This window comes from Populus nigra, chromosome 7 (genome assembly GCF_951802175.1).
Source record: "Populus nigra chromosome 7, ddPopNigr1.1, whole genome shotgun sequence".
Lineage (NCBI taxonomy): Eukaryota > Viridiplantae > Streptophyta > Magnoliopsida > Malpighiales > Salicaceae > Populus > Populus nigra.
This window is the reverse complement of record NC_084858.1, coordinates 12,472,269-12,486,136: the sequence shown is the minus strand read 5'-3', so window position 1 is coordinate 12,486,136 and position 13,868 is coordinate 12,472,269. Positions and strand designations below refer to the sequence as shown.

Here is a 13,868-nt window from a genome sequence, read left to right as displayed (position 1 = left end):
ATTCCTAACTTTTTCTAGATGTTCCAAAGTTTGTTAGACATCAAGGGAAAGGGAAAACAGAAAAAGAAGAAGAAGAAAGAAGAATGGTGTCTTAATAGAGTAGAGGTAAGAATAAGAAAGAATATCTTATGATCTAGTTTTGAAAAAACCACTTTCAACACTATAAATGGTTTCACAACCACTTGTCCTTTCAAGGCTAGAAAAGAAGGATCCAAGGGAGAAAAGAAAACGGGGAAAAAGGAAAGCCTAGAGAAGAGAAACTATTAAAGTCTCTTGATAGAAAGCCTGTGAAATATTGATAAGAAGTAGAAAGAAAGAGGTAGAAGAATAAGCTCTTGAGTCCAAGATAGGAAACAAAAATACCAAAAGATCTGAAGCTTAAACAAGGAGCAAGAAATTCAAAGTAAAGGAGACAACATTATTAGTCAAAGTATTTCTCAAACTTTGATAAGGGGGTGGATATTAATGAGTACACTCCCTCTCCTTTTATTTTTCCTTTTAAATTGTTACTTGTAATATTTATTATGCATCCTTTTAAGTCATATGTTAGTTTAAAAGCCATGATTTTTGTTTTGAAATGTTTAAACATGCTTTGAAAATAGTTTGTATATGCTCTTTCATTATCTTGATTTGATGTGTTAGAATGTGATTTTAGAATGATAAATGATAGCATAATGTTGTTTTTCATGTGTGATTGTTTAGTTAATTATTTTTGAAATCATGACAAGATGTGTTAAGTATAGATATAGTTGTGGTTTAAGATGTTTTAGGTTAGTTTGTTGGGTTTCTTGAAGTTGTAAGCATGATGTTTGAGCTTAAAAACATTGAAATTAACCAATGAAACAATGTTTTTGTCTAAGAAAATGCTATTTTTACTTGTTATCATTATGGACTTTGGTTGTTGTTTTGCTCTTGATTTGTTGTTTCTTGTTGTTCTAATAGTTCAAACAAGTTGTGTTAAGGCTGTTTAAGCTTTGGTTGCTAGGTTTGAATTATTTTCTAGGATTTTTATGCCTTTTTTTAGGGTTTAGGCTTACTACTCGGTTTCTAGATTTTCATGCCTTTTAGGTTTAGTGTTCATACGTCGAAGATTGCATTAGGTCCTTGATTTACATGTCTTTTTATATCATTTATTGGTTCTTATATATGCGTGCATGCTTGTTGAACATTAATTTAGAGCCTTAATAGCTTAAAAACACTAAGATCATGGCAATTAATCTTCAATTCTTTTATTTTATTTTTTACTTAAAATCAATTAATCGTAATGATTGGGTGTTCATTATGATGATCTAGCCTCAAATTCTTGGTTGAATAATATTTTTACATGTCTTTGTGCCTTTAATTTAGCATAATATGGTCTAAATTAAAATCCATGTTTTTGGGTTCTTTGCGTTGTTCTTCACTGCTTTTGATGAGATTCAAGCAAAAAAACCTTATTTGATTTTCAGTGTTTTATATCTATTTCTAAACTATGTTTTTGGGCTTGGGCTTTGGGCCAAGAAGCCTAGCCCACTTGGATGGACTAAGTCCATTAGCTTAAAGCCGAGTTTGGTGTGTTCAATTTTTATTAAAGGAAAAAACACAATATTTTGTCTTTAAGGCGTGTTTTTCAAACACGACCTTAAAGTATTTTTTAAGCCTCTGATTTTAGTTACGGGCATGTTTGAGACGTGTTTAGCAAACACGCTTTACTTATTTTCCAGCAATGTTTATTTTCTTATTTTTTTATGTTTTATCCAAACAAACCTTAAGTGATTTCAAAAAGTTTTGAAAAAGTTCAAAGACCATTTGAAATTTATTTATGGGTCCCTTCCATGCTTTTTTTTTTTCTTTAAAGGTCATCTCATCATATACCTTCACTGATTTCAATATTGCCTAAATAAAATATCAAATTATCCTTTTCCTAAATATTAAACCTCCTAGGAATTATAAGAAATTCAAAAAAAATTATTTAAAGCTCACATTAGATAAAATTTTGCTTTTAAAATATAAAAGTCAAAATTTCAAGATGTTTATTCAAACCATAGATAACCCAACTTTGAGCTAACACTTCTTTTTTAACCTTTACCCTGTTAACCATCAACCAATAACCAAAAACACACAAAAGCTATATCTTTGAAGCTATATCTTTGTGTTGAATGACATGTCTTAAGTTTTCGATTAAATAAATACTTTTAAAATTACATCTCAATGATTTCTTTGCAACAATAAGATTATAATGCATATAATCTTTGAGATTTGTAATTTGATTCCAAAACAAGAAATATATTTTCAAAAAAATACATACAATCTGTTTTTTTTATTGAAGATGATTTTTAATTTTTTATTACAATTTCATCCTTGTGTTTTTTTCTATAAAATAAAATATACTTTTTTATTATTACTATTTTTTTAGATTGATTTTTTTTATTGTTTCATCTTACAACGTTTAATTAGTCCGGTGTTTATCTTTTTAGTTGAATTTGAGTCTAAAATTTTACGGCTTGCGAGTTTAAGAGATTAAACCGGGTTTACGAAGTTTACATAGACTTCCTTTTTTTATTTTATTTTTTTGTTTCATCCTACAACATTTTATTTTTAAAAAAAAAATCATTTTCTTTGGGATTTTTCAATTATTTTAAAAATAACATGGGTTACCTCAAAGGTTTTTTTTTTTTTTTGTCTTTGTTAGATTTAGCTTTTTAAAGAGATTTTGTCTTTAAATTAAATTAAATTCAATTAATTGATTTCATCCTTCAATATTTAAATCTTAAAGTGTTGAGCTTCTAGGTTGAGTCAGCGTCGAGAAGTTAACTCGTGCTTGTTTTTTTTCCTTCATTTAAGTTTATTTATTTATTATTTCATCCTCTAGTACTCTTTTTATTCATTTTCTATGTGATTTTTATGTCTTTTTAAAATATCAAGGGTTGTCATGAGTTTTTCTTCCTAACTTTGTTATATTTATCTTTTTTAAAATGATTTTTTTTAGTTAAATTAATTTTTTTGATTTTATCTTCAAACATTTAATTGGACGGGTGTTGAGCTTCTTAGTTGAGTCTAGGTTTGCAATTTAATGGGTTACGGGTTTGAGAGATTAACCCGATTTTATGAGGTTCAACCGATCTTGCTTGGTTTTTTCTTCTTCTTTCTTATGCTCTTTTGTTATCAGTTTCATCCACCAACATTTTGTTATTTTTTTTCTTTTTATGGGATTTTTTTATCGTTTTGAAAGTAACAAGGATTAACTCAGATTTTTTTTTTCTTTGTTGAATCTAGCTTTTTTAAAATGAATTTTATTTTTTAATTAAATTAAATTAAATTAATTACATGAGTGTAAGCACGGGATACTCGCTTCGTGATGTTTTGTTTTGTTTACTTTTCGAGTCACTATTCTTACAACACGACCTCTTTTATTATTAATTTCTTAATTTTTTATATTCCTTTTAAACCATTACTATCGCATGATTATTCTTTTTAATATTGAAAAAAAATTAACCTGACCCACATTATAGCATCACATTATAGCGTAGACCATCTATCTTAGTTAATCCTAAATGTTATATTAGGTGTCAATGATCATACCATGACTTAACAAACATTACAATTTGACGAATATACATTCACTTAGATACTTTATTATGCAAAATAAATAGATCAGACACCTATATATATAAAGTTCAAACACTGAATTATGAAACAAAATTAAAGATCAAAAACACTTAATAATAATAATAATAACAAGCATAAAAATCAAAATTAATATCTCAAGTTGTATTTGGTATGAATTTTATAAATTGATTTCAGTTGTTTCTTACTTAGAAAATTAAGTCAAAATTCTGATTTAGTCGAAGTTGAAAATTTTAAATTTTGATTTACGCATTCTAACCCATACTACACTAATTCTTAAAAAACATTGCTTTTAGTTATTTTTACCAATTATATTTTTTATTTAAAGTTATTTAAACTCATTTTTTCCATAAATTATTTATAATAAACAACTTTTGGGTTATGATTTAAAATAAAAAATCATATTTCAGAATCATGTCAAATAAAATCTTTTTCCTTGGCATGTAAACAACTTCTAAAGAATTTTTCTTTAGAGTTCGTCTCGCATGGCTTTTAAATTATAACTTTGGTTTTGAATTATAATTCAAAAGTTGTTTTTTATAAATAACTTGTGATGAAATGGGTTAAAATAATTTTAAGTTAGGAATATGTTTAATAAAAAAAAGATAAAACAACTTTTTAGAAAAAGAAATATAGTATAAGTCATGATAAAAGTTAAAATTTCCAATCTTCTATTTACAAGTCCAGTAAATCATAGTTATTAAACCCGACCTGGCCCGGCGGGTCTACTCGGAACCCAGTCGACCTGGTGGCTAGACCGGTCCGGGTTTGTCAAAAGATCGGCCGATGCAACAACTCGACCAAAAACCCGGTCAACCCGGCGGGTCGACCCATGACCCAAGCGACCCGGGTGACTCTCCATGACAGATTTGAGATCTTATCTCTGTTTGGATCTTTCTTGCCTCTTCTAGCCCCTCCAGGCACGACGAGCCTCACAATCTTCCTTGCTGGGGGACAAGGCCAGGTGGTGTTAGGAAGCGTGGTGGGAGAGCTTACCACAGCAAGTCCAGTTATAGTGATTGCAGCATCATTCATAAAATGTGGCATATGAGAGGCTGCCTTTGGATGAGGATGACCAATTGCTGATGCTTGGATGAGGATGACCAATTGCTGATGCAGAGTAGTGGAGGTGGTGGAGGTGGTGGGATTGAGGTTGGGAATAATGGTCCTTTTAATGAAGCGGGAGTAGCTTCAGGGGGGCTGCTTCTTTTTTTTTTTTAATGTGAGTTTTCTTCTATACCCCTCTTTTTTTATATTTTTTTAATTGGTTATTAGTACTTTTTAAAGTTTACTATATAAATATAGAAAAGTATTTTATTTTTTCAATGTGGAATTTGAAACCCTTTAGTATACATACTCTATGTTTCCAAGAAAAAAATTATTTTTTCAATGTGAGATTTGAAACCCTTTCGTATAAATACTCGATGTTCACAACAAAAAATTTATGTTTTTTCAATGTGGGATTTGAAACCCTTTAATATATATACTATATGTTCCCGAGAAAAAAATTATTTTTTCAATATGGGATTTAAAACCTTTTCGTATATATATATTCTATATTCACAAGAAAAAAAGTTATATTTTTTCAATGTGGGATAAAAAACTTTTTGGTTTAAATACTTCAACTTAAAAGGATAACATAATATCTTTTCAATGTGGGATTTGAAGCCCTTTAGTATATATATTCTATGTTCACACGAAAAAAGTTATGTTTTTTCAATGTGGAATAAACTTTTTTTGATTTAAATACTTCAACTTAAAAACGTAACATAATATCTTTTCAATGTGAGATAAAAAAAATTTAAAATATTCTTTCAAACTTCATTATTTACAACATGAATAGCCTATATTCATATGATTTTTTTTTAAAATTGTTTTATATGAAATATTAAAATTTTTAAAAAAATTTCCGGGTTAATCCGAGTTGATCCGGGTTGACCCATGAAACCCGGGATCCGGCTCTTTGGCCGAGTCAATACTCGGGCCGGGTTTGATAACTATCCTGTAAATATCTTTAAAAAATTCAACCAATCAAGGTCTTAAATTTCGATGGCCTGTTTCTTCTCTCTTCTGCTGACAGGCATGTTTCGGTTCAACTTACTTTCGAAAAGTATAGAATGTAGACAGTTGTCTATATGGATTTCAATGGAGGCCCAATAGGATCAAAGACCTTTAGCCCCCTAGAACTTGGTGGGCCCGTTTCCCACTCTTCAATGTATAGATTTTTTTTGCATTGGCCCAATTGTTCACAGCTATTCTTGAAATTGAAATTGAAACGATTTTATTTGTTTCTTTATTTATCTTTTAGTGAAAGAGTAGAGATTTTGATTATCCGATAAATAACAATCATAGACTTATAGTATGATTAGAACTAATTCTCTATTATAGGTTTCAATTAATAAATAAAATAATTTCACATGATTAAAAAAAAATCTACTCTGAATTTAATTTATTTTATTTTCTATATTACACTTATCACCTTATCTTACCATAAATAACTCAAAAAATCATCTTATTTTCTCAATACTACATAAGCTACAAAATTGAGAATAAACAATATGATTTACGATTGGGATTAGAAGAGTGTTTCAGTGATGTTGTAGTTGAGGTTTTTTTAATGAGGGTGCATATTCACTCTTGATTATAAAGAAAATAGTGATAAAAAAAAAGAGAGAGATCCAAAATTAGTTTAAACATTAATTTAGCTAGGCCGAGGATATGGATATACAATCCATAAAGATTTTCTTGGCTATGAAATATAAAGGTGATTTTTCTGATACATATTTATAACCAGGATGGTTTTTATGAACCCAAAGCTGCCCTATAAGGGTCTCTCGTCAAGAAAAGGATGGTAAAATGGCAACAATCTTGCTATCTTAAGATGGCTTTAAACACTGTCTATTCTCACAGGGAGAGCAGCTCAGTAACTTCATTGTTCGAAAAGAAGCAAATAATCATAGAGAAACAAATTAAGTCTTCAAAAGTTCTTGCAATAATTATGAACTTCTTACATGCCTCTTGTCCCTGGCTAAAGTTCTGAAATCCAGTCACAGAAGTTTTCATGTCCAAATGAAAGTACACATGCTCTTGAAATCATTTACAGATTACCAACACCAAGAGAGAAAGTTACATGGTAGGTGTTCCTTTATGAGCAATGAAGAGCACGAAACTCAAAGCATCCATCCTGGAATGAACCCATGGACTTGCTGGGTGGCATGTGTTGTTGCAGTCATCTGGTCTGAACCAACAGGGTTGTAGCTGTTTTCACCATATGAACAAACAGAAAGAGGATTAGGATATATATAGCTGATAAATTGACGAGTCAATATTATGGGCACTGGCTTAGCCTTGAATAGTTGATTTCAGTACTGATTAGATAATGAACAAATGACAAAGTGATTGAGAGATCTTGAGAAGTTGAATGTTTACCCTATTTGCAAAGTGGGATTGCATTCTAAAGCCTGGAATAGCCCCTGAGACTGAGCATGCTGGTGGCCGTAGGACATATTTTGCTGATCATCACCTTCCCATGATGGTCGGAGGCTATTTCTTGCACTGATTTCATCCAGCTGCCAAACATTAGAAACATGAAAACAGAAGGCAAATCATATTAGCTACCAAACATGACTATTTCAGCATATTAGTATGTCTAGCAAGAGCTCATATAGAATGTCATGTTCTGAAGAATTGAATTGTTGCTAAATTTGACAATTGGAGTGTGCTAGCCAGAATTTTAGTACATAGAAAAAACCAAAGCATAACAGGGAACTCATGATTCCAGTATAAGTAAAGTATTAAGACAGTATTAAGTGTACTAAACATGGTTTTTTTTTACACTTTTAGATTGTAAAAGGAAATACTGGTAGCTATTGGAAGCTTTCATGGCTAGCTGAACTTTGCTATCCATTAATCATCGGAAAAAGTGTGGAGTTTGGTTTTAAAGATCACTATATATGGATTCTTAAGGGGAAATGAAAGATTAAATATCCCGATCAGCATGAAAGATGCAAGGCCTTTAAACCATGTTGACGAATAACTCCTGACAATCTTGCTTAAAACAAATTTCTATAAACCTGGAGCTAAAAAGTGCCAACCAGCAAGTCTAGCCTCTCATAAAGTATGAAATCAATTTGGATATAGCAAGTTAACACATTACCTTTATTGTCAAACCTCTGTTAGCTTCCAGCAACAGATGTTCCTGTACTCAAAACACTTTTCAGTTAGCATTCGAAGCAACATAAAATGAGTTACTCTAATTATACCACCACTTTTATGTACCTTATTTTGAAGATCAGCAAGTTGGTCGAGCATATACTGGGTCTGCAAAGTGGCATGGAATAATAATATTATCAAACACAATGTAGAAGAACTTGTATTTCTTATCAGCAAAAATCAATAAGAAGCATGATATACAAAGCACATGCTTTCTCAAGAGATAAGAACAGCAGGTTCTTAACCTATGCAAGCCAAGCCAAGCCAAGCCAAGCCAAGAAACAATCTTCTAGTTTAACTAACATATACTACAGTAGAATCGCTTGATACAAAATGATCAGCATGTATGCTGATAACAGGTGGAGATCAGGGCAGCAATGGCATAATTAATCAAGGTAACGTTGATCTTTCCTAACAAAGATGGGACCATTAAATACACTATACAACTAGAACAGGCTGCACAAACAAATAGTTGTAAGAAAGATAGCCATCTACACCTATCTTTAAGGCCATAAAGGAAAACCATGAAATGAAAGGAGATCAATAGGGAAAGAAAGCTATTAGTCAACAATAACTGCATAAAAACGAAATCTTAATACATGCATTAATTGTTATCTAGAACTCCTTTTAGTCCAATCTTCCAAGTAATCTTGTCTTGTTTTCTGGTTCATGTAACTTTAACATCATAGAACATTAATGTAAGAAATTGACACAGAAAACCATTTGGATTGTGAAATGCTAGCATGTGAAATTCGTTGTTCCCTTGACGCTAAAAAGAAACAAGTAACACTAAAAATTAAATTACCTTAGTTGACCGAACTTGGTTCAATGACGACTCTAACTGACGCTCGAGCTGCTCAAGCTCTTTGGTATTCAGAGGTCCGAGGTCCTCTCCAAGAAGGTTCCTGCAGAATTTATCAAGGATAGGAACTGCTTATATTTGATAACAAGGCAGCATCCACTAAAATGTTTACGGTCAGGAAAGAAACTTCAGCTTGAATCACAACATCTTCATGTCATGGTGGAACTAAATATCTTGAAAGTAAAATTTGCTAAATAGAACGATCCAGGATGCTTGCAATTGTGGTTACCTTTGAGTTCGTTGTAGGGCCTCAAATCTTGCTTTCACTTTCAAGTACTCCCTGTAGCTGCTCTGCTACCATACACCCGAATCAGTTGAAAATACAAACCAAGAAATATAACTCAAGTTATTCTAATGCAATAGATGATCAGAACATGACACGTTGATGGCTTGCTTGGTTAGAAAACCATAGCACGCATGAAGTCAGCTTATAATAAAGGCAAAGTGAACTCTTAACCTTAATTCTTCTTCGTTTCTTTATGTACTTAACCTATTCCTATATTGTGCGCCTCAACTTGATCTATTTCCTCAACTATCATCAACTATTGAGGACTAATAGATAGTTGATAAATTAGAGTACTAATATCATGATTGCTTGCATTAAGAAGATTCAAGCCTATGCGATTTGGCAAAGCCTTGAAAAAACTGAAGCAAAAGACAGCCATTTTCTTTGGCTTCCCCAATACAACAATACAAATAAATCTTGCGAGTGGCTCGCGCATTTGTTTTTGCGTAAAAGTTATAGGCTAAAGCTTTATCATCCAAACACCATTTTAGTTACTGATATTCCCACTGTCAATAATTTGAGGAAATACTTCACTTTTGTTTTTAATTTGAGGAAAATACTTCCCGTATGTCATAAAATTTGCATAGACGGGTATTTATAGCTAAGAAAATATCTGTAACTTTTATGTCACCATACGTTCAAAGTAGTCAAAGAGCGTAACTCTAAATAAAACCTGTACGTCATTTGTTATTAAAATGTTTCAACAGATCATATGTTATAACAAATTTTGTTAGATTATGAGAAAAGCATAATGAATACTCAATGTACTGTATCTAAAAACAGTATTATCCTGTAGCCATCTACATTGTAGGAAACAGAATACAACTAAGCTTACCTCGAGCTCCTTGGCTGGTTTATTGACTTCTTCTGCACCATAGCTGCACTTCTGATACCTTTCCAGGGTCTTGAGCATGCTGCAAAAGGGAAAAAACATAAAACAAGGCTAATTAAAACAGTCTGATCATCAGAAGAAAAGCGAAGCAAAATGGAATTTTGTTCTTAATTTTTATAAAACAAGACCATTGTATTAATCACGAGCTTACAGGGGGGGGAAAATCATTCCTAGTTAAAAGTAGCAGTCACTAGTAGGTTTTTGTTTTTTTTTTCTTGGAAAACTCCATTTATTCAGGTATGGACGAATCGTTCTTTCTATCTATTATTATGGAAAAATAAAAGATATTGATCGTTCTCACATGCTAAACTTTCTTTAAGATCAAACAATTTCATCAAATTAAATATAATTGTATGTATGATAGTATCTATTATACCGGAAATATCAAAAAACCCGATTAGTGAAATTGCTCAGGATTGTACCAAGGCACACACTCAAAAGTAACCTGTCTATTCCATCATCTGGAAGCCACACAGATGTTTCTTTACCCCTAAATGCAATGTGGGAATCCCTGCAGACAACCCTCCATAAACTGTGATCTCAAAATCTTGATTGATTTCTTTTTAATTTGGTACACATAACTAAACTATTAAAACTAAGCCATTAACCATCTTTCTATGACCTGATTGATTTCCTTCAAGAGATCGAGAGGTGGATTAAATTATAAGATCTGGTGATATTTGATCCATCCACACATTGCAAGACCTCCATGCCCTTCCACGCAGTTGAGAAACTGCATTAATGGTCATATTGACATCAAGATGTACAAGGTTTATTATGAAATAGGAGTAGCCCGGCCCTGTACGTGATACCTCTATTTTGAGTATATTTTTTAGTTTTTATGGATCCAGCACCTCTATTTCTTTCCAAATGCCAACCTCTCTGTGTACCACGAGAAGGGGTCTGGGTTAACCAATATAGAGTATGATGCATGGTCCATGGAGGTAGTGATCCATATATATGACTATCCATGTATCATAAATCTAGGTTTTCTTATGTACAAATATTTCTAAACAAACCTATCACACACTTTCTTGCATAAAACCTTTAGTTTATATATACTTTCCTAATAGGTCTATCTATCAATTTTTCCTATTAAAATTTTCTCATTAAGTTTTCAATTCATCCTTAAAATTGTTATGTCATCGTAAGATTTATCTTTTTAAATTCCATTATAATACCATCTATAATTTTATTGATATATACCGAGAGATTATTTTTATCAGTATATTTATGGAAGAGCTTTATTATCAAGTTAATTCTATCAGTAAAGTTCTTGATAAAAGTTACACATCATTATATTTTTCTGGTTTTTTTTTCTCATTGTAATTCTCTCAGTGCATACCAACAAAATACTTCCATCAGTGTTTATTGAGGAATATAGCGATGGAAAAATTTGTCAGTAAAATTCATCAAAATCTGCTGACAGAAAAAATTTCATCGATATTTTCGTTTGTATTTATAAAATTTCTGGTAATGAAATTCCTTAATAGGCCAAAAACAAATACACCAATCAAAACCAATATTAAAACCCAACTTTGAAGTAACAATCTAATTCCTTCACAAACAAAAATTTTCATGTACAACCTTAAAATTTCTTGCAATACATATGATCTTTAACTTATGAAAACTCTAAAATCAACTCCATTCCCAAACTTTCTTATTCAATTTTACCCCAAAAAAAACTTTAAAGTTAACAGTATAATATTTAAGACATCCATATGTTTCAAACTCCAATTCTTCGCAGTTCAAGTTCTGATCCACTTCCATCCATCTTTTCCAATTCAATGATTAGGCCAAGGTTCAAAACCTGAAAACAAAATGACCTCTATTTTTTTTTACTTCACTTGATTATTTTTTTCCGTGTACTATAATATTTATAGTATTGTGCTACTTACCCAAAAAAGATAACAAAAAAGTGTACGAAGACTATATAATTATAACAGGCTTATTTTTTGAAAATTGATATTGAAATATACAAACAATATTATTATCTGATAAATTCTACAAAGAAGGCATTCAAAGTTGGTGATCAAAGAATTTTCTCCTCGAAAAGATCAACAGAAGTAGCAAACACACGAGAATCAATTGATAATTTCATGTTTATTTTCCCGGTAGCTGGTGTTATAAGATAAAAACCCTAGCTAATGTCAGTTTTACGTACATTTCTATTGGCAATCTCTAGACCCGCTTGCTTGTTGTAAAAAGTTAAATAATAGCAACAAACACATGCATAGTTGCACTGAGACGTTTAGAAGAAGAAGAAGAAGAAGAAGAAAGGTTTTGAAACACTCAAGAATCTAGAATGGAGTTTGCTAATATCTCGCACTAAATTAGTTTCCTTTTCATTTTTTTTCCTTAAAAAAAACTCGTAATCAAGTGAACAAATCCCAAGAAAAGTGTAAACTATCCAAAATCTTATGCTACTAGAATTTCTCGAAGAAATCGTACATTTACTGTAAGTTTAGTTAATAACCACACTTTCATTATTGAATCAGGTGCATACAGGGATTTCTGGAAGAACCATGTAACAAGGGAGAAGTACTTTCTATACCTAGCAGATAACACTTATTATGGCCAAGTAATTCTCAGCCTTTTCACACTCCAAAGTTTTCTCTAACGAACCCAAATTGTCTAATGGGTAAGAACATGTTTCCTGGATAATCAACTCAACCTCATTTAATGGAGAGCTACCAGTTACCGGCCGCTGGATATATCAGTTTCTTTTGTTGTTTTTTCAACCTATGGGAAAGATAAATTAGAAGAGAAAACAAAAGAAGCAATGGAGTTTTTTTTGTCGAAGAATTTGAAATTTCTTGAGAGAAAAAGAGGAATCTTGAGCCACTATTGAATAGATCACCTTAATATATATCCTTGATCAATTAGGTACTCTATAGCTCACCAAAGCAAACATCAAGATCTCAATCATGAACAACAGAAAGACTTCAAATTTAATTCAGATCCCGTGAAGCAAGAATCACACCGAGAAGATCAAACAAAAACCTAATAGATTTGAGCTTCACAAAGATCACAACAAGACAAAACAATAAAATTTTATATACTTCACCGAATTCTTAACCTTGATTACCATCAAACTTGAAAAGTGATCGTTTCAGAAAAAAAGAACTCTGAAAAATTGTTAGATAGAAAGAGATTCAAATAAGCTTGCTTTGTGGGACAAGAATCACACAAAATATCAAGTCCATGAACAAATAAAGATAGACGATAAATGGATCCAACCTAAGATTATTATTTTCTTAAAAAAAATGGCTTAAAAGATTGCGATAAGAAAGAAAAAGAAAAGGGTCATACTTAGATGTGCTACAAAACTCGTAGAGCTTGCCACGGTTAGAGAAGATGATGAGAGCAACCTCAGCATCACAGAGCACAGATAACTCATAAGCTTTCTTCAACAACCCATTTCTCCTCTTTGCAAATGTCACCTGCCTGTTTATCTTGTTCTCTATCCTCTTCAGCTCCACTCTACCTCTCCCCATACTCCTTAACTATAATCACAAGCCAAAAAAAAACCAAGTAAAAAACCATCTTTCGTTATAATTAATACATAAATCTAACCATATAAGTTAATGATATATTTACTTTTGTATTAGTCTTTATTTCCTTTATATCTTTCCTTTTCTTTTGTTTTTTTTTTTCGTTTCTTGTTCTTCTCTCAAGAGCAAGAAGAAGGTGATCTACACTTTTAGGAATCAGAACCCAAACTGTAACCAAATATGTGAAAAACGAAGAGAAAGTTAGATATTTTAAAGAAACCCTAGAGAGAAAGAAAGACCCACCAATAATAGAGAGAACAACAAAAGTTTGTAGAAAGAGAAAGTTATAAGTTTAAAGAAGTACTTCGGTTGTCTTCTTCTTTTCTGTTCTATATATATAGAAGCTTTTCTGTAGAATAGAAATGCAGCTTAATTAGGGTTAGCTGTTCTTTCTAGTTACATGCAACCTCTGTGTATTTTACTGTTTTATTTTTCAGTATTAACGGCAATGGGGTT

The 13,868-nt window shown here is 31.5% G+C and overlaps 1 protein-coding gene across 2 annotated transcripts; it reads right to left on the bottom strand.

Annotated features, from left to right (window-relative positions):
- Window positions 1-6,776: 6,776 nt before the first annotated feature.
- Window positions 6,777-13,355, bottom strand: LOC133698351 (agamous-like MADS-box protein MADS2). 2 transcript variants are annotated; one of them, XM_062121241.1, is made up of 8 exons: window positions 13,171-13,355; window positions 9,802-9,880; window positions 8,910-8,971; window positions 8,624-8,723; window positions 7,885-7,926; window positions 7,763-7,804; window positions 7,036-7,175; window positions 6,777-6,912 (listed from the first exon to the last, which is right to left on the bottom strand). In XM_062121241.1, exons 1-8 carry the CDS (start codon window positions 13,353-13,355, stop codon window positions 6,777-6,779), a joined length of 786 nt encoding a protein of 261 aa, XP_061977225.1. The 2 variants fall into 2 exon arrangements, with proteins under 2 accessions (XP_061977225.1, XP_061977226.1); XM_062121242.1 differs by having other exon boundaries at window positions 6,777-6,864.
- Window positions 13,356-13,868: the final 513 nt, after the last annotated feature.